The sequence below is a fragment of the Gymnoscopelus braueri genome, assembly GCF_963280865.1.
Source record: "Gymnoscopelus braueri genome assembly, chromosome: 15".
NCBI classification, from domain to species: Eukaryota; Metazoa; Chordata; class Actinopteri; order Myctophiformes; family Myctophidae; genus Gymnoscopelus; species Gymnoscopelus braueri.
In genome coordinates, this window is record NC_137620.1 from 32,725,141 (window position 1) to 32,747,517 (window position 22,377).

Below are 22,377 nucleotides of genomic sequence, written 5' to 3' on the forward strand. Positions count from 1 at the left end.
AGAAGCAGTGGAAGAAGTACTCAGATTTCTGTTTTTACTATAGTCAAAGCAGCAATACCACGATGTAGAAATAAATACTCAGTTACTAGTAACATTTTACTTGTAACTGAGTATTGACATCAAAATATAAAGAATCAAAAGTAAAAGTACTCATTGTGCAGACTGTCCCATTTCACGTTTTTTTTTTTTTTTTTTCAAAAGTGTTTGAAAAAATGTGTCCAAATATTGAACACACATGAAAATATCCGATCTACACGTAGATCAGCTATATTCGAATAGACAGTGTATAAAATAGGGCTTAATTGGTTAATGTATGTATTGTAATAAAAGTAATAATAAATCTATAAAGTAACTTGTAACTAAAGTTTTCAAATAAATGTAATGGACTTATAAATAAAATAAAAATACTTACTATACTTAATTGTTCTTAAGTATAGTACTTGAGTACATGTACTTAGTTAGTCTTCCACCACTGGGGAGAGGCTCTTAGAAAGTCCCTCATTTACACATTTTCTCTTTTAGAGGCGCGAGCTGCTGTGAAACTTTATTAATTTAACTTGCTCGGTAAGGCCTAGCCCTATTTAGACTCAATTACAGTAAATGGAGGGGACAAATAAAAGAATATTAGGCCTGTTCTTAAACCAACTCTGGCACAGTAATGGTAACTCATTTGGAGTGTCCCTGTAGAGTACACAGTACACCTGTAAAATACACAGGTAGGGGCTGTTTATTCACAGAAATCCCATTTCTGAGTAACTGACTCCACCAGCATTAGGTGCATACTGTATACACCCAGATAACTGGGTCAGGGAGTTTGAGGCAGACTTGACCCCTTCCTCACTACCATTTAATTCCCGTAGGATAACAGACCTGACATTCCAATCCTGTTTGCAAGTGTGAATGCCAATTAACCACTTAAACACTATATTGTATTTCGAAAACACTAATCTACAAGCTCATAATACATTGCGACTTGTAGTCGCTTGTAGATTAGCTATCTTCGCTGAGTGTTTGCATGTTAAGACATGCCCAGAATAGGGATGCTAGGAGTCATGTGGTTAGTGCAGTCAGGCTTCTCACCTCGCCATTCTTTGAAATCTGAATAATCTGGGGTGCCTGATGGTTCAGCCAGTTAGCACACTGACCACCTTCCTCCTTGTGAGACGCTTGGACCCGAGTTTGAATTTGACTCTCGGTTTCCTGTCTCTCCCTACAATTTTTTTTCTTATATATATTTTTTTACTTAATCTAAGATCTTTTGAACATAATGGTTGCATCTCCGCAGGTGTATCCTGAGAACATGCTCTTGCATTTGATCTCACCAGGAGTCTTTTTGTAGTTTTGGAAACAAAAGAAAAAAACAACTGTTCCCGCAGTGTTTCAAATCTGCAAGGCCTCAAAATACACTCTTGAGTGTCATGAATGTGGAACCCCCCCCCCTTGCCATCCATTTGTTTGAAAATGTGAATTTAAATAAAATGGAAATGAGATGCTTTTATTGTAATCTCTGAATACTTTGGGGAATTGTAGTTCTTTTCTTTGTACTCGATTGTAATTAGGATACATGTTTACCGTTCTTGCCTTGAGACCCGGGTTTGCGTCTCTGACATTTTTTCACCCTTTGAACGGGTTGCTACACCTGCCTGATGGTGCAAGATATTCAACTCCCTCCGTGTCAAAGGTCATTACTTTTTCTCACGTCCAAAGAATTCCAAGTATTTCACCCAAGGCAACATAAAGACGTCTATGATCTGACAAGGAATTCCTCCAGAGAGAGATCAAATGACTGCATGATTGGCGTCTGAGAAGAAGTTTCCCCTTTTATCCCCAGAAACTGTTGTACTTAAGCCAAATCGTTGGTTTACTGCCCTTAAAGTGAGCATTAGACTCACTCGCAAAAGACGCTATCAGCAAAGACAGGTCATTCTGCGCACCAGTAAAGCCATCTCCCGACAGTCAATAAACATTTACGTTCAAGAGCTCTGCAGGCTTAATCTCCATCACATTAACACAAACACACACTCGAAATCCTGGTTCGCATCGAGAGTCAGCACACCTGTTATCGCTAGTGATGTGCTAAACAGCTCATTTTGTGCAACCCGTTAGTCTGCTTCCTTGTGCGCGTCATCATAGCCGAGGCAACGGGACATGTTTGAGAAAGCAACATGTCAGCAGTTTGGGGTCATTAGGCAGGTTTTATAATGAGTCATTTTCACCACCCCCATTTCTTTTTTTCTTGCCATCTGCACCTGTTTGGCTGGACCTTAGCTAGGCGAGTTTTTGAATGAAAGCCCCGCAGTCTGTCCATGTATATAACTGTGGGCAAGGATCACAAGAAATACAAAGCTATGGGAGTGGAAAGAATGAAGCCTTGCTGGCACCCAAGAGATAACTTCTGTAACGGTCGGGGGTAAGGCAAATGAGTTCAATTCATTTACTATAGATTGTGGAATGAAAATAGGAAAGGAAACGATGAGCAAAATACCACAATGTCCTAGTCAAAGATAAAATGGGCATGTGGGGATAAGATTTACCTCTGCACTGGTTTGTGGGCAAAATGATGGATGCATACAGTGGGAAATAGAACTCTGTTTAGTCTATAACAGTGTGCTCGTTGACTCTCAGTTTGGGAAATTTGAACCAAGCTGCAGACAGCTGATAAAGCAAGGGTGGGCTTAGTTTTTAGAACTGTCAATCACAATGTGCTAGATCGTAAAAGAATACCTTTTTACCACAGTGCAAAGTGTATTTTGTAAGTAGAGCGAGGAAAACAACAACGGGGTGAGTGAGAGTGAAGAGGATAAACAGAATGTTGCAGAGAGAGAGAAAGAGGTGGAGAGAGAGAGAGCGAGAGAGAGGGAGAGAGAGAGAAGGGGAACAGATGCTGTCATAGAATTGGCACAAAGTGGAATTGCCGCCCGCCTTTGTTAATCAAGAGCTCTTACATTTGGTTGAGTAATTTTGTTTGTGCAAAAAACAAAAGCGTAATTAACAGTTCCCTCTCTTACGCCAAAGAAAACATAATTGAATACATCAGTTGAACAGGAGCCGAGAGGAACATTTCGCTGAAGAGGATTCAGGTCACCGCTGAACGGATGTATTAACAAGGTTTTGCGGCTAATTTTGCCGGAGAACAATGAATAGTGGGTTTGATTCGAATGAACGCTGTTACTGTGGCGATGAGTTCGAAATCAACAAACATCACAGAATGTTATGTCAGAAGACCAAACCAAAGCAATGGCATTCAGCACCAGCAAACTGATGTCTTAGCCCACAAAAAGACCCCCAGATTAATTTGAATGGTGAATGGCTACAATCACATATTATATTTTTCTGTAGACACTGATTAACCCATTCAAACCAAATCTGTGTAACCACTTAAACTATTATTTTATACTTTGGCTATTCAAAAATAGCAGATATGAGCTATGAGCTTGTATATCTGCTATTTTTGAAAAATCGTGAACATTTGTGCAAATCTTTGAATATACATATTTTTTTAAGCGAACATTTGTTACTGAAATATTTGCTTCTGGGGGTCCCTGGAACAACATATTTTCAGGTGGGGGTCTGCAGCCAAATACATACAATTTTGGAGGTCCTTGACATGGGACAGGTTGGAGAACCACTGATTTAGAAGACATTTATAGAATCGGAACCTCAGGCCTTAATGGGTAAAACGGGGCCAAAGTCAGTCTTGAGTCAATGTCCAATTCCAAAAATGCATCAAAGCAGGGAGTGTTTCCTGGTATCAGTACCCTCATACCCCCATCTCACCAAGTGGACGCCACAACAAAGGCCTTGGATGCCTGCACTTATAGGTCAGCATTGCCCAAAGCCCATAAAAGCTGTATCTGAATATACTATAAACTACGGTAGGTCATTTAATTGACCAATCAGCAAGCCATGCAGGCAAGCCAAACTAAGTCAAATGAGTGTCCTTGTGGGCGAAATGGACACACAATTAACATGATTAACATCCAAACCCTGCAATATTCCACTATATGCTACTATGCTATGGTCCGTTTGTGGCTCTGTAAGTGCGGACAGAGCTCTAATCACTGTCCCTCGACTGCAAATTACATGCTATGGTGTGGTCGAAAAAGAATGGATTTGTGTTGAAGCAGCTGAGAAAATAAGCACTTACTGCTGTCACACTCCATGGATAATGCTTTGTGCCCCTGTTTTTGTGCTGAAAAATCTTATCTGGCAAGGGATGGCAAAGAATCAGATTGAATCCCACGCTGGAACTGCTGGGAGAAAAATACTCTAAAGAAGGGAAGACCGAAAAGAATATGAGACAAATGCGTGTCATACTTGAGGACCCTCACCCCGCCCAGCACCAAATTCCAGTTGTCCGATAATCCGAAACAACAATGTATCTCCTTTCCCCAACGTAGCACCTCAACAAGTGACCTGTGACGGCCTCTTTTGAGATGATTGCATCCGCTCAAATACAATCCAACAAATATATCTTATTATGGCCGGCAGGGGATTTTCCCTGAAGAATAACCCCAACCATGGGGGGAAAAGTCTTGTTCTGCCTGGAAAGAAAAGAGTCAGACTTAATCCAATCCTCGTTGGCACAGACAACAGGGCTAAAGCCAAAATGTGACCGGAAAGGGTTATGTTTTTTTATGGCTTTGGTTGGAAAGTCCATCGCAAAAAAAATCCCATTCCCTCAAACTCGCTTTGTACTAGCTGGGTACTTTTGGAGTCACATGATTTGAATGAAGGAAAACGGCACCCACCAATAAACTGTGGTTTTGTGTGACTAACGTATAGTACCTTTTTATTCAATTCAAATGTCTTTTGTTTGATTTGTTTTGTATGATTTTTATAGACTTGCCAATTGTGGTTTTCGATTCTGGAGCCCCCGTGTCACTCGATCACCGGCACTTAAGCAGATGTCAAACTGAGGCTGACAGTTTTGGCCTGGGTTTTCTCAGCTGGGTCACTGCACCATGCTAATGAAATACTCCCCACAGAGATAACTGCATTAGACCTGTAAACAACACTGGCAGACAAACGCAGACATTCGCACACAAACACACATACCCACTCACCCACCTGCTTCTTTCCACCACCGCAGAAAGTGGGCCAAGTTGGTCGAGTAAACAGTAACTAATCTCATTCGAATGTTATCCCTCTCCTCAGACACTCAATTAGCGTGATTTAATTAGTGTCCTCCCAAGGTGACTATTACTTGTATTTGTCACTTGTAATTACACCACTCAGCTAAGGGACGAGCTGCCACGGGTGAGGAGGGTTTTTTAGGGTTATCATAATGGGGGAAGAATAGTTATAATGCACTTGATGTACCTACTGTAGGTCAACAACTAAAACCCTATACGTACTCGGAGTCCCCGTAAGGCTCTATACTAGTCCCCCTCCTGTTTTCACTCTACACTAAATATCTTTGCCGAACAGCAGTGGTGTAAAATAAGTAAGTACATGTACTCAAGTACTGTACTTAAGTAACATTCTACTCCACTACATCTCAGAGGCAAATATTGTACTTTTATTCCACTACAATTATTTGAAAACTTAAGTTACTAGTTACTTTGCAGATATAAATGATTATATTATAAAACATACATTAACCACTTTAGCCCTATTTTATACATAGGCTATTTGAAAATAGCCGATCTACAAGCTCACAACGCGTCGCATCGAGCTTGTAGATCTGCTATTTTCAAACATTTTAGTACTTTTACTTTTGCTACTTTAAGGACATTTTGATACCAATACTTTTGTACTTTTACTCAAGTAAATTTTGAATTACGGACTTTTACTTGTAACAGAGTATTTCTATATTGCAGTATTGATACTTTTACTTAAGTAAAAATACTTTTTCCACCACTGCCGAACAGTGCCGATCTACAAGCTCACATCACGACACGTTGTGAATTGTTCACCCCAGAATAGGTTCATGTGGTTAAAGTTTGCATCTACTGTAAGTAGTTTGGGCAGTGGCGCTGTCCTGTGCCAACACGTCATCGGCCCTGCAATGGCGACTGATGTCATCGCTGGTACAGTAAAAGTGGATTTGGCGGCGTGCAGTTTGTTTATGACTGATCAATCTGAGATAATCAGCTAATGGACTGAGCTCACGTCCGGTGGCCTCATGTCTTGAGCAAAATATGCTCACGGAGGTAATATTTAAGCCAGTGTCCTTTTTACACACCTCCCATACTTGGCATCACATTCTTATATAGCCTTAGAGGCTTGCAGTGGTTAATGTGTGCAAATTGTCATTGGGAGTCCTTTTATATCAAGCACCAGCACTCAGCACTTCTGGGGAGGTGACTTCAGCATTTCTCTCCCTTCCATCTCATTTAGTGTGTAGATCCATTGTTGAATATGCCGTATGGGTCTTGAACACGCTGTAAAGCAGAAACTGCCCTTGTCTTAGACTGTCCTTGAGATTGCAGTTCTCAGCTAGGTTTGGGGGGGGGAGCTCAAACGTACACTTTTTTTTCATTTTTTTATCTTGCCACTCAGCTGTGACCTTGATTTGAGTGACGTGGCCATGCATGTCCACCTCAGGTATATACGGAGATACAACACAGTCCCATAGACAAATAATCAGTGCTCTATGAGCACACACATACACTCATTCACCCGCACACCCCAAACTTTTCCAATTTCCAATCCTATCACAGGATGCAGACCGGAGTTCCTAAAGCAGTAATGAATTAGTCCTTTGCAGATAATTTATGTGACCACAAGTCGAAAACCAAGCCCCTGACTGTTAATGGAACTGCGAAACATAGCACATGGGAAAATTGCTCTCTGCCTGGCCCCATTCGATTAATTATTTCATTCTTCTTTTTTAACGCTTTGTCAATAGCAAACAAAAAGAAAGAGAAAATAAAAGTATAACTAGCATCGTGCCTGTGCGGCAAATTAAATGGCAATTAATCCGATTTTATTTAGGTTCTCTGAGACTCATGAGGAAAATGCCTCTGCAGTTCCCTTGATTTGAGTTGTTAATCACAGCAGCAGTGTCAGAGTGGGTTTAATTTCCTTCCCTTTATTTATTATCACAGCGGCGGGAACGTGCTTGAGTCGCAGAAGTAGCCAGAGGAGTTGCGTCTTCAGCTCAAGTTTTGCACTAGCAAAGTCTACAGATAGTTCCCAGCTGATGTCATGACTTTGTGGCAGCTCCGGAGGAGCACGAGTGCACTAAAGAGTTGTAAATTACTTTTCTGGGCTAAGCAAGAATGTGTTCAAAAGGCCAGAAACTGTTGTAGCAGACCATTTATTTGAAAACGCCCGGCCCCGAGCCACATCAGCTGTCCATTCTGTGGTCCAAACCTAACATAATGCAATACACTGCAAAAGAAGGAAATCAAAAACTGATGTTGCGAAAGGCGCCTGTAGTATCACTATCACAGCCTCATATATTATACAGTATAATGGTCTTTTCACTGTTGGCTGTTTGATAATGAGTTCATCTCTGTTGTGTAGTGTGAAAGGAGTCAGGGGTATAGCAGAGTGCCCAGCTGTGATCTCTCCATAAACAGTTAAAATTAGAAATTATGACCATATTGTTCTTCATTTTTTTCTTTCCTTACAACAAACAATTATTATATTCAACACCCACCCGTGCTCCTAGGCAAGCTTCTAGCTGTTGTGTTTGATCAGGTATACACTTGAGTCACGCTAAACAATGGACTGATTCTCCATTTGACCTTGAAGAGCCTGTAGGGAGTTTGGAAGGGTGCTGCGTTTGCACAATTAATTTATTTCCTCCTCCACCTCCCTCTCTTTCTCACACCTTTGCGAGTTCATAGTCCTTCATTAGGCCATTTCTTAATGGTGCTTTAGTATATTTTTTTTTACCAAAGCGAAAAACTTGCTATGATCCTTTGCCATTTTGTATCTTATTGCCTGTCTTGATATTTTGTGTTGATCAAAAACATTTTGATTTAGTATACTGTAGTTCAGAGCGTTAGTAAGCAGATTTGCATAATTGTGTTACTTTATGAAGAAAATGTCTTATTAAACAGTGCCACATGTATGTGTAGCCCATCCTTTGTTGTCACCAAGTAAATGGCTGAGAAGAATCTAAGATAGATATGATCAAAGATATGATTCAAGTACTATGTTTTAGGAATTTCGGCTAGTATTTGAATATTACTGTTTTCTAAAAGGTCAATATTACATGACTTGTTCACATGATTTGTAGTCCTGCTAGCAGTAGGGCTTTAAGGTTGACTATGTTGGTTAATGTCTGTTGATCAGTCTGTCTGTCCGTTAGTCGGTTGGTCCGTCTACCATATTACTTTAAATCAAGAGATATCTGAATCTAACTACTGTCTGTATTTTCAGGGAATGTATTGTGCATCTTCATGTTCCACAGAGGATAAACCCTACTGATTTTGGTGACCCGATTGCCATTACTCCAGCACCACTGTTAGGCCTGAATTGCACTTGCTCACAAGACTCACAATCAAATTCTCAGACTACCATGACATTTGCTGAGCATATTGATGCTCCCTAGTCCCTAGAGGTCATTTGGTTTGTTGTGGGTGACCGGGGTTGGTGTTGGGCTCTCATTGGTGTCGCTTAGCCCCGCCTCTTATGTGGGGCATTATTTCCTTCTCTATCATGAGTTTCTTGAAGCTGCTAAAGTGCACATACTGCAGCTAGTAGCATGCAGCCCAAGAGGTAGTTCAGTATTTTGTGGCGGAAAAAGCTACAAGTTTTAATTGAGTAACACAGGGTCAAGGTTATGTATGAGTTTCTTCTTGTAGGACAAGCAAATGTGATTCTAGATGCCAACAAACTTTTAATGGGAGTAAACCCCTGTGTACACCTCATTACCTTAATGGCCAATGAAATATATAAAGATACTGAAGATATTGCACCATGCTTCACACAGCATGTTGAGGACTTAATCGGCACTCAGCATGCAGATAGCTACCGTATATGAGCTTGTTTTGAAGATCCAGCAGCAAAGAACTTGCACGAAAATGAATACGATTGAAGGTATGTCTGTAATGGGCACCAGAATTCATTAGTTATTTGCAAATATGGAAGACATGGCATGAAAAGGCATGAAATCCTTGTACTAGGCTCTCTTGAAACATGCAATAAACAGTGCACAATGCTTCATTCTCCAGCCATTCAGACAGGGAAAAGGGCTTGCAGAAGAAAGTTTTATGGTTCAAACTGTAGTCACTTATTTGTAATGAAGTCTAATTCTGAGAAGATTTATCCATAAACGTATCCTGCATTGCCAGATACACACAAGCATTGTTGGAAGGCAGCCATCATTGTCATTGGCTGTTTGCAGGCTACGGCATCTCAAAGCTGTTCCCGGACTGATGTGTCCTCATGAAAATTTAATGAAGGAAAGCGTTTCCAAAAGGTGCCGTTTACGAGAGCATTGGAAGACACTAATTAGCCATATCACAACTTAAAAAGGTGTGCACAAACCGCATTGGCATTCAGAATTGGGAGGTCTTCTTTTGCAGATTAACACTTTGCTGACATTGTGAAGCGGCATGCGTATTTGCATACAAGGATCTCACAGCCGGCAGAATATTTCACTCTGGGCCCTGTGAAAGGTTTTTCCTCTTACTCTGAGGGGGGTAGACTTCCTGTTAAGAGCCTTGAGGACCAGGCGAAGCCGGCGTAGACCTTTGTTTGTCTACTTTATGTTTTGTTAAGAGAATACGTTTGGATCCGGGAGCTATGGCAGTTGCTGTATCTCGTCTTCCATCTCTGAGAGGAGAGAGAGGCAGCCCGCCGCCCCTATTCACGCAGTAAGCTGAACAAGGCGGCTTATGCAATACAGAAAAGCCACCTGCCATCATCAAAGAACATCAAAGAAGCAGTATATTCATAAAGATAAACATGCACATCCAATTCAAGTGAATATACTGTCTGTATGGCTTTTGTATGTTCCTTGCCATAAGCTGTCAACCCTTTTTTTTGCAGAAGGACAAATTTGTAGCATATTAGTCAGTGAAGATAGCTCCGTCCTTAAAACATTTATTGAATTCTTAAGGATAATTGTTCCGTCTTCCATTTTCATATTTTTTCTTTCTTTTACGTCCTTGTCAATACTTACGTCCTTGTCAATACTAAAACATTGTAATGGGGAATGTTATGTGCAGTCGTTCACATGAATAAAGATATATATTATTAAAATAATTATAATCTACTGATGATTTTCAACGTTTGGGAGCTAATGGCAAGCACAAGGAAGCATATAAAATATATTTTATTTATATATATATATATATATATATATATATATATATATATATATATATATATATTATACACGTATATCCTGATATCTTTCCGTAGTCTCTATCTTCTCACTTCTCTATCTATCTCTCTATCTACTCTCCAGTCTGTCCCTCCTCTTCATCGCTCGGTCATAGCCGTGGACGTGAGGAGGGACGTGGTGGCGTGCTCAATGTGAACTCTGGTGTGTCTCCTTGTATCCACAGAGGATCAGCTGCCCCTTGGTTTCCCCACCATAGACATGGGCCCTCAGTTGAAGGTGGTGGAGCGAACGCGCACCGCCACCATGCTGTGTGCCGCCAGTGGCAACCCTGACCCCGACATCTCCTGGTTCAAGGACTTCCTCCCTGTCAACACCACCAACAACAATGGACGCATTAAGCAGCTCAGATCAGGTACGGTTTCCACGTCGCCACTGGAATTGTCTTTTTTAAATCACGCAAACAAACAAAAACAACAACCTGGGTTTCCTTCTCGTTACTTTTCGTTTCGTTTCCTCTGATCTTCAACTTCCCCTCTGTGGTCCCTTTTGTTCTTCTTGTCCTCTTCTGGCTACTTTTAACACGTTCTTTTGCTTGGGTTTTGTAGGTAATGGCATTGTTTCTCTACTAGTTCTTTTATTGCTCTACTCTCTGTGTGTGCCCCGGTGTGTGTTGTCTGTATAGCGTCTGTGTGTCTCCCCTCGTCCTCCAGTGTTGTTGCCATGAAGCTTTCGGGTTTCGTCCCCCGCGTGTTTGTTGGCTTCTGTCCCTGACTTCCTCATTGCTCACTGCTGTGACTGTTTACAATGGGTTCAGTTGTTGTTTATTTATTTTTTATTTAACTTTTTGAGTTGATTCCTTTTCCGCTGCTTCCATGCAGTGATTTTGACAGATGCATTCTCTTCATTACTTATGACTTTTTGTGTTTTGTTTTACTCAACATTCGGCTTCATTCAGAATACCCATTAGTGTCAACAATCCAGTTAATTCTGGCTAAAATATGAGAATCTTGCAGAAAATGAAAAAGGCATGAATAGAATTAAAAACAAAACAGTGTGACTGAAAATTCATTTTGTTCACCATTCTTTCTGAATGTATTTGTATTTCTTTCTGGATATTCTAATTTCATAGGAGGGATCATTGGCCTTTCAAAATGACATTGACTCTGTTTGAGAACTATCCTCAGATCAAGGCTACGTTTAATTGGTACAGCGTTCTGGACACTAACTAGCCACAGTAGTGTGTAAAATCCCATAAAGCTTCCCCTGACCGCTTTAATAATTTTAATCCACAAACCCTGCTTATGTCTGTGTAGACTCCAGCTTTTGCTTCTATTTGCTTGTGGCCTACCCTAATATACACATTTCTAACCCCCTGAATCTTCCTAGTTCTACGTTATTATTCTCACAGCAATAGAATATTAGGCCTAATTTCAAATAATGCTACTAAAATCAGAGCTTTACAGCCTTGTTTACCAGCTAGTAGCAAGCTGTTGACCCTCACACAACTACTGCTAAATCTTCTATATGTTTGACCACATGTGTTCTCAGATTTCACAGTTGTCCTATATGTTAAATCGTCTTGTTAACATCACGTTTGCCTTGTTTTCAACAGAAATGTGTAGAATTAACCCGCTATTTTTCAATGTGCGACTTTGATTCACATAGAGTTGACGAATTAATAATAGCTTGTCACTAAACTTACGGAATATAATCATATTCTTATGCTGTCTTTCTTCTCTCCGTGTTTTTAAATCTACAGAATCCTTTGGTAAGTGCTTAGTTCTGAAGCACACATCACCCCCCACTAATGTTCATGTTTCCAACAACTATTAAAATGCATGGCATGCATTTTACTAACAGTCAGTGTAGTCACAGAGTTACCGTTAGGTGAACACAAACACACACACATACATACACACACACACACATACACACACACACACACACACACACACACACACTTCCCCTCACCCTACACCTACAGTGTCAGCCAGAGAGGTCACATCATAACCAAAACCTTAGCGTAGCAGTTCACATGACCTGAGTTGTACTGTAGGTACTTCTTTGTCTCTGTTACACTCACTCCACTGACCCACTTACTCAATCCTTTCACACCAGCACTGTACTGTATGTGTAGATGTTTTTTTTGAGAAACAAAATGTTTTTTAGGGAGGTGACTGCAACTTCGCAGAGCTCAGGTCAAGCTAAAAGGGTTCCAGGTCTCTTAAACGAGTCCGCTGTCCCTCTTCATTATGCAAAGTGCTGAGAGTCTTTCTCCTCAGTAGATGCTCCTCAGATGCCATTGCCACTTCCAAAATGGCACCTTACCCCGTGGCACACCACTGTACAAGTTCTTCTCTCTGACCTATGATTTTCCTATGATGAATCCTGTCTTTTTTTTTGCCAATAAGAGTACAGAAAAGTTCTCCCTCTCTTTCTCTCTCTCCTTTCTCTTTCCTCTAGTACCTCTACCTCTATTTACGTACCCTGTTAAATCTAATTTGATTCTTCTTCCAAAGCCCCCAGCCTCTATCTTCTCGTACTAATGCTTCTTCTTTCTAATCTTATTTGCATTCATATTATCCACCCAGGTGGTACACCAATAAGAGGTAAGAGTGCTGAACTGATGTTCACAGAATGAAAATAAAACAAATTCATTCTTGCTGTCAACCCATCCATTCACTTGAATCGCCTCCATTTTTGTCCTGTTTACCAACTCCAAATCCCATTTCCTTTTCCTTCTTATTTGTCCTGTTTCGTTGACTAAATTTATATTCCATTTTTATGTCTATGCTTTATTTACGCCTTTGTATTTTGGTTTTGAGAGCCTCTTCAACTCAGTTGTGATATGCTTGCTCTGGCTCAAATAAGCATATCCAATGACAATTATTTTTTTGAACTCTATTTTTTCGTTCATTTTTGTTTTATTTTTGGCCATAGCGAATCATGTGTCCCTCTTTTTGTCCAACTAAAACAACCAAGCATTTTTTTCCCCTTAGCTGTTCTTGTTCAGCACTAAAACATACGCACAGATGCTGTGGAATCACGCAGGCATGCTGAAGACAACATTGCCTTTCCTATGCTTTTTTTCTCCCAAAAAAATGAAATTTTTGTTTTTTTTTCATTTCTTCTATTTGCTTTCCTCTCCTGTACCTTCTACAAAAAAGCCCAAACAACTACTTTTTTGATAAAGTTTCTGCGGTGCTTTTTTCCTCTTTCACCAATTTTTCTTACTTTTACTGGGTTTGAAGAATATTTTACTTTTTGACTTTTTTTTTCTTCAGGGTTTGAGGGAAGACAAACAGTAGAGTCTGGCGAGGACCTGATTGCCTCATTTTTGCCGTGTGACATGGAGGTGGAGAGTTGTTGATGCATAAAGCCCTTTTTCCCCCGGGTCATGTGACACCACACTGCTGATCCCATTTGTGGATTTTTATGGGTGTCTTTTGTAGCTTTCACAAGCTAAAGCAGTGGTTGGTTGCCTTCTTGTTGGCTCAGGCCACCATTTTGAATTTTGTCTTCTAATACAATTGCATTTTATTTTTCAGCTAAGGGTTGTCAGAAGGTTGTAAGTTGTGCCGACATACATTTCTTGCTATTTGGGAAGATTTGCATGTCAAAACTTTTGTTACAGAGGGTTATATAATGGTTTCGCCTAACAAATCACTTTGCAGAATATTTTTCACGTAGATGAGCAGCATTTTTTTATTTTTTGAATGTGCTGCATTTTTTTAAAAGTAACTTCACCTAGTTGAAGTCCCAAATTATCACGTTAGGTGAATATTTACTTGATCTGTGATTGAATATGCTAAAACTCATACCTAAATTTCTTTTTTCCAAATGTCCTCCCTTGTTATGCTGCTTTTGTATACTGTAAACCTCTTTTGTTTAATCCATGCTTCCCTGAAGCAGTATCACTCATCCCCATATTGACCAGTCCAGTGACATGTTGTATATTGTAGGGCTTGCCCTATGAAATTCTTTATTTATTTTTTACATTGGCGTAAAGATGAGTGCCTCCTTAGACCATAAAATTTGTATTCAGGCCTTTTCTCTCCTGAAGCCATCAAAAAGGTAAACGTAAAATAGACATCACAAGAGCTTATGAGAGTTTTCCTTGGTTGGTTCTTCTTCCCCTTGTTATTACTATAAACCTTTTCACCGGAACATTATTGATGCAGTGATGCCTTTGTACTATTCAAAGCTATCTCTAATTTATGGTACTTTATTTAGCCTTAAATTAGGTATCTGGCTGTGATAATGAGGGCATAACTGTTGAAATACTAGAGCATTTTCGGACATGTTGTGCATTTATTTAAACAACATAGTTTACTGTTACAGAAACGAACAACTGTAGCAACAGAGAGACAATTCAAAACCACATTCTAACTAGTAATTAGCTAACCGTACTTCATTTGACTTTGATTACCTGCACAACGTTCTTAAAAGTGTCCCAACTACAGCGAGAAATATGTTGGCCCCTCCGAATAAAAGCCAGGTTTTTTGTGTTTTTCTTTCTACTTATGAATAAGATTCAGATTGGCAGATGTTTAACGAGCAGATGTTTAACCAGCTTCCATCATCCACTTTTTTATTCCCACCCAGGGGCCCTCCAGATTGAGCAGAGCGAAGAGTCCGACCAGGGGAAGTACGAGTGTGTCGCCACCAACAACGATGGAACCCGCTACTCCGCCGCAGCCAATTTATACGTCAGAGGTAGGGAATTGATCTGAAACAACAGCGGCACTCCATGCCAACGTAATATATTATCCTCCTCGAAAGAAAACACATGAAACAAGACCTTTAAATCATATTGTTACTTTGATGAAATGAGGTAACAATGTTGAATAATAAAACCAAAAATGCTGATAAAAGCTGAGTTGCCAAAGCAGTCAAAAAGGGTCTACATTCCATGAGGTCATTGTAAGTATGCTGCTTTTCTTGCACTTAAACCTACTGTACCTGCCTTGATTTGAACCCACGTGCTCTGTTGTGTTACTGAGTTTGTTTCCTTGGATTCTCCTAATTGTAACCGCAATGACTTGACTGCTTGCCGTGTTTACCTGCTGTACTAATCACCTATCAGTCCAGACCGCGTCGGGGGGGCGGCGGATGAAAAAAAAAAGAAAAGACGCGCCCCCCCTCCCCTTCACCAGTTCCAATTTTTTCCCCAGCGGTGAATTTATCCTCTCTGATGTCCTTGTTGTTTCTCCTAATGTCTTTTTTTTGGGTTTCTTTCTTTCTTTTTTCGCCTATTAAGCAACATTGGAAGGACAAATTTCAACTCTTTCTGTCAAAGTCCAAAAATACATTTTGGGAACTAGTTCAAATATAATTCTACTTGAACTGTATTTTATTATTTTACAGTGTTGTAGCACTTTCACTGTTACTTCTCCATACTACAATATATTTATTGATAGTTTGTACATTCTTAGCCAGCATACAGTATTAGTTATCCCATATAAACTTTTACACTAGGATTTGCAATGCTGTTCAGTTTTATGGTTAGCAGTTATAGTCCCCAGTGAATAACCAATAAATTCAGCTTAACAATTAAACATCATACAAATTACTGTTTGCTTAAAATGATAATCATCTGCCAGTATCAATAAACATAGTAAGAATACTCATTAACTATATAGCATTAGTTCAACTTAATTTAAGCTAACCACATAACTGGAACAGGATTGATTTGTTAAAAACTAAATATTCTCTGTGGTTAAAATGTTTAAGTGCTAAATCTAATAGGTCAGAGTTTTGTTTCAGTTCTCCCGGTGCCAGGGAGATAAAAATGATTCCTACGCACTTTTGAGACAGAAGGTCCTTCGAATTGTTTTCAAGTAGCATTTGACCACCTTGAACATGGCCTTTTTACTCTCTCTGTGTTCCCTTGTTTTTCTCCTTTCCTCGTTTCATTTTGTTCTGCATCAAAACCCCCACATCCCTCAGAACTACGAGAAGGTTGGTGTGTTTTTAACTTTTTAACCATGTCACAAAAAAACGAGATATTGAAAGTTCATTCTGTTTGCCACAAAAAAAGAAAAAAGAAAATCATCACAAGTCATGAAGAATTCAAATGAAATAACTTTGGCTGCATTTCAGTTTTTTATTTTCTTCATTCTCTATTACTATATATTTTTGTATTTCTACTGATAGCGATATGCTACTGTTGTACATCCGGTGTCCATCACGAATGCCCCCATCATTGCCAGAATGCTTGACTGTCCAGAAATGTGATGCATGTTTACATAATGAGGACTTTGCATTGTTGGGGGTTTGGTGGGAGGGACAGACATATTTGCATCTTTTGGAGGCGCTGTTTGCATGGTCACCTGTTTATGCTCCACGATCTCCTTACTCTGTCCCGACCACAAGCCCTCTTGTGTCAGTGTTCCTGCTGGGCTGTGCTGTAATAAAAAAAAGAAAATAAGTATGACATGTACTGTACAGTAGGAAGTATGTATTTGATGTTAATGGGCAGCTGAAAGCGAAAGCTCCCTTGTCCATGAAAGCTTGGCCATTCTAGAACTAGTTTTATTCTCCTTTAGTCTCTGTAGCCACTTAACCAGCACTTAGTCTGCAAGTCTCCCTCTGTTGGTCTCACTTCTAAAGTCTTTCAGAGAAGAATCAGGTTAATCAACGAAGTTTGTCTTGATTGTTGATGAAGTCTTAGCACTGTGCTGGAAAAACAAAACAAAAGACTCACCAGTGATTATGATTAAACATCCTCTGATGAGGAAAGTCATGAAAGAAAAATGTGTTGGGAGAATTATCCGCAAGACTTGACAAATGTTAGTGATATTTAAATGAGGAGGATAACATTTTGTCTGCCGGGACCGTGACCCAAATGGATATCAATTAAATATTAAGCGAGTGAAAAAGTTTTATTTAATAATGCAAGCGGTTCCCCTAGATTTGCCTCTCGGGAGAGGTGCAATCTGCTCGGCAGAACGTAACGTTCTTTCTGGAACGCTGGCAGCCAGGCGTCATCAAGCACCAACGTTATGATGTGTTCAAATGAAGTGGATATTGTTGCTGTCGGGCAGAAACCTTGTATTTCCATATTTCTACTATTTATTGTTTTATTTAGGGGGGGGGGGGTCAATGCCCTACTCGGTTATACTACGGTCTCACACAAAAGTAGCAAAAATAGCCGATCTACAAGCTGCTAAAAAAAAATATACGTGAAAGTAGTTAGGTCTGTCTGTGGGTTTTATGGATATTAAACCAATGAAAAAGTATTAACAAGAGCTTGTGATCAAATATTTACTACAGTATATTGGATACATTGGAACACAGGTTCTTTTTTTAAATCACATTTCTTGAAAAGTAACCATTTTGGACATACACAAGGTTTCTGCCCGACAGCAAGGGCATACAGTACACGCATGTGCACACACACACAGTGTAAATGCTTATAAGTGGTCACGATAACTACAAATCAAAGAGGCACTTGACAAAGCAGAAGCTATAAATAGAAGCGTTTCAGACACTTCCTTATTAGTATCAGGAAAAACCTCTCATCCCGGCCGCCGACAACAGAAACACGGCATCGCCCAAATAATCCCCTCTGCCATCGACATGCCTTCAGCCTGCAGAAACACAGCATCCCCCAAATAATCCCCTCCGGCACTCTGGCATGCCTTCAGCCTGCCAAGCTGATGCCCGCAGGAATTCATTTGAAGCACCAGCAGCAGTAACACTGACTTCATTCCATTTATGTTCAGTCCTTCCCAGGAAAATATTAAAAAGCCATAATGGTTTGCCCCTTCCTGCTTTCCTTATGTCCTGGCCCCTCTCATGTCTACACCATCTCATCTAATGATGAGATTTGTTTTTTAAGTCCTTATTAGGCAAACCTGAAGAGAGCGGGGTGTTTGTTTCTTCTGTTTTTACTCCTCTCTTTTGTGTTTGTCCTGCCACCAAATTATTGACACTTTGTCCTGTTATGATGTTGCATTCCTACAACACGGTCCCGTTATGTTTTGGTTTTGTCCACCCTCATCTATCATTTCCAGTGTTGTTTACATCGTTGACAGCCAGCGGGGCTCTCTGACCCCTCCTTTTACCTTATGTTTGTTAAGTTCCTGTCTTTTTTTCCTTGTGCTTGTGTTCCTGTTTGTTTGGCCCCTGTAGACTGAACAATCCTCAGTGTTAATTTAACCCAGAGAGTGTTACACATTGATGGAACCATACGAGTTACCGTAACACTGAGGATTTTGCAGTGCTAGCCTCCCTCATCGATTATCTGTCATGGTCGCCCCAGGATGTTGGCTATGTTCTTTTGTGCATGATGTTGCCCCCCCCCCAACCCCTCTAAGGCTTTGAATCCTTCCATGTGCATTATGGATGTTAATGTTATTTTGTGTTACCTTTTTCTCTATCACAGGCTATTGGCTGCATATTATGTTCATTTTTATTTCATTTTTAACCACTTGAACCCTAGCGTGCCTACTCTGGGCCTTCGTAATAGGTGAACATTCTGCGAAAATAGGCTTAGATTCTGTGAAAATAGGTGAAGATTCTGTGACAATATCCGATCTACAAGCTGACAAGGTAAAACGTATAGGGTTTAAGTGGTTAAAAAACATTTTGGTATAGAATTTATTTGGGTTGAATCTGATGAACGGAGCTCTTCCGAGCGCTCCCCTTGTCAGGATTATCTACTGTATGTACTATGTGGGATGTGAAAATGTGTGTCGGCACATTAATTCACATCAGGGGGAAGTGCGCAGCATTAACTAATCTGCACGCGACTCGGAAATGCTGTGGACTCTCCAGTACCTTTTGTGATGTTCTATTTCTCTGTACCGATGGTGATGACACAGTAACATGTGCATGGTGTTACTGTCTGTGCCGTTTCACCAGCGAGATCTGTAGGCCACCGAATAAATTTGTGCAACTTTTTGTTCCTTTTTTTTACCCTTCCATCCAATTCCAATTTACCCATGTATGCACCAGATTTTCATTATCTATGCTAAGGATAAATACTGAATACCAATGTCTTTGCTGTGTAGGGTATGAGTTTTACCATCATTTTTATTTACAAAATATTATCTTTTAACATGTGTGGCCATTTTGGGACAGTCTCCACCCATTCTCCTTGATTTTTTTATTCTCAAACCACCCTCCTCCTTTCACAGTGCGTCGAGTGCCCCCTAGATTCTCCATCCCGCCCACAGACAACGAGATCATGCCGGGTGGTAGTGTCAACATCACGTGTGTGGCGGTGGGCTCTCCCATGCCATACGTGAAGTGGATGCTCGGAGCAGAAGACCTGACGCCCGAGGACGACATGCCCATTGGGCGAAACGTGCTGGAGCTCACCGACGTCCGACAGTCGGCCAACTACACCTGTGTGGCCATGTCGACCCTGGGGGTGATAGAGGCCGTGGCTCAGATAACCGTCAAAGGTATGCATGAGTGAAATGATGGCACTGGTTCAAACTTCCGTGCTGCCGCTCTGTGTGCTACTGGGTTTCCCCAAGCATTTTGAGCTTGAGACCCAAAAGAGGAATTTCTTTCTCCATAGGACCTAATCTTATAATATGGAGCATAGGTTCCGAAATATTTCCAATGAGAATGGAAAAATGAATTTTAAAAAAAATCAGCGGGATATCTGCTGGCAATGCTGTTTAAAAAAAAAAACGGCAGAAGGGTTTTTATTTACCTCCCCCTGCTGTGATAAGTCATCTACAGAGGGTTCCTTAAAGCTATGGACAAGCCCTGGCACCAGCCTCAGATGACAGATAGAGAATAATAGTGAAGTGCTTATCTCCCAGCTGGAGAACGCTACAACCGAACTACAGCCCCCACCATTCTAGAGACAGAGGTGCGCGTGCGTGTGTGTGTGTGTGTGTGTGTGTGTGTGCGTGAGTGTGTGTGTGTGTGGTGGGGGAACGCAGTGGGCATTGTTTGGTGCTCACTGTAGGAGAGCTACTTATCTGGGTGTAATCATATCTACAGCAGCGCCATACCAGAAAGATATCCCAGATTGGTGCCGCCCCCCCCCCCCCCCCCCCCCCTTGTTGTAGAGGGAGTCACGCACACACGCTCAGCTTTGTTTTTTTTTCCCATAGACATAACAGAGAGATATTAGTCACAATATAACAGCGCCTGGCAGCTATCTCCCCCAGTAGAGCGCTTCACATGGCATATAAAGACAATCTATTGCCCTGATATCTTTCGCTGTGTGCCACCGGTGTGGTGGAATTAAAGTAATAAATTTACCTGCTAAATTATTAAAGAGGTAAACAGTGGGAGTACCCACAGATTAACAGCAGCGCCGTACATTGTCGGTCATTGCCGGCTCTTTCAGTGAAATTCAGCAACTGAATTCCATGCTACCCTTCACTGAAAGAATCATTGGTTTGAAATGTTTTGTTTGAACTCCATTTAAGTTTTTTTATTTAATCTTAATGGGTTCTCAGTGCACTCTTAATGTTTAATTTGTTCATGCTCATTAATTTTGATCTTGATGTTATCCCAGCATTGCCAAAGGCACCCGGCATCCCTGTGGTGACGGAGCGCACGGCCACCAGCATAACACTGACGTGGGACTCTGGCAACCCCGAACCCGTGTCCTATTACATCATCCAGCACAAGTCCAAGTACTCTGAGGACATGTACAAGGAGATCGACGGCGTTGCCACCACCCGCTACAGTGTGGGAGGCCTCAGCCCTTACTCGGACTACGAGTTTCGAGTGGTGGCGGTGAACAACATCGGCCGCGGGCCGCCCAGCGAGAGCATCGAGGCCAAGACGGCCGAGCAGGCGCCCAGCACGGCGCCGCGGCAGGTCAGGGGTCGTATGATGAGCGCCACTACGGCTGTCATCCACTGGGACGAGCCGGAGGAGGCCAACGGGCAGATCATGGGGTACCGCGTCTATTACACCATGGACTCCAACCAGCACGTCAACCTCTGGGATAAGCAGATCGTTCGGGGGGCCAACTTTCTCACCATCCAGGGCCTCATCCCCAATAAGACTTACTACATCAAGGTTTTGGCCTACACCTCAGTGGGTGACGGACCTCTCTCACCTGACCTGCAGATCATCGCCAAGACCGGAGGTGAGAGCTGTTTATTGTTTTGTTGTCGTCGTTGAAATTGTTTTTGTGACCCTATTCTGGGGGCGAACATACAGCGGCAATAGCAGACCTAGATCGCCTATTTTCGGCAAAGAGATTTGGTGTTGAGGGGAAAAAAGGAAGGGGAGCCCTGGGGGACCCTGATCAAATAAGTATATAGGGTTTAAGCGGTTAATGACACATGTGTTGGACCTGATTAGGTTGAACAAGTTCACAATTAACAACACATTCATTAGTTTCTGCATTTGAACAATCGGCCAACAGGTAAATATCTAAGGCCACTTCTATTGTTTGATTTCCTTGTTTAAGAAAGGTTTAATTAAATGTAAGTTTTAGTTCCTTGCAATCACTCAATTAGTCCTCCTCACTGTTGACTGCAGGAGAAAAGGTTCTCCTGTTTATCAGTAGCACTACTTGTTGTGTTGTTTAATTCTTGTGGGAAATTTGCAGATTGCATTCACACACAATTCAGCCTGAGCTATCCCTGTAATATGTCTGCATTTAGTGCTTACTATTCTTATTGCATTTCAAATGACCAGCAAATGCAAGTGCAAATGGCCATTTGCAATAATACGGTCTATAGTGGCAATAGTTAAAGCCAAGTTTTAGTGTGTGTACGGTTGGAATATAATGAATAATGCAAGATAGAGAGTAATGAGTCTCTGCGTTCTGCTTGTGTTCCAGTTCCCTCTCAAGCAACCGACTTCAGAGGAGAAGCCAAATCAGAAACCAGTATCTTGCTCTCATGGGTGGCCCCAGCACAGACCGGACAGGACAATCAAATCATTGGATATGAACTTTTGTACAAGAAGGGAGATGACAAGGAGGAGGTAATTATTTATTTAAGTATAGGGACTGTGTTTGTATTATATTTATTTTATTCCCTTGACGACACTGGTAAAAAAAAACGGGCAGTAAATACTTTTTAAAATAGCTTTGTTTGCTGCTTTGAGCGCCAGATAAGTGGGTTTCACCACATAAGAACAATTCATAGCTCGCCAAGACAATCACAGCGGCACAAAGAAAATTTACTTTTGAG

At 41.0% G+C, this 22,377-nt stretch overlaps 1 protein-coding gene across 1 annotated transcript in view; it reads left to right on the forward strand.

The window, feature by feature from the left end:
* The window catches only part of LOC308102374 (receptor-type tyrosine-protein phosphatase delta), a 180,321-nt gene that overhangs the window by 94,607 nt on the left and 63,337 nt on the right, over positions 1-22,377 (forward strand). The window contains 5 exon segments of the mRNA XM_080452060.1: positions 10,473-10,661; positions 14,855-14,965; positions 19,393-19,662; positions 20,739-21,320; positions 22,023-22,168. Of these exon segments, the coding sequence (XP_080308186.1) occupies positions 10,473-10,661; positions 14,855-14,965; positions 19,393-19,662; positions 20,739-21,320; positions 22,023-22,168 (1,298 nt within the window).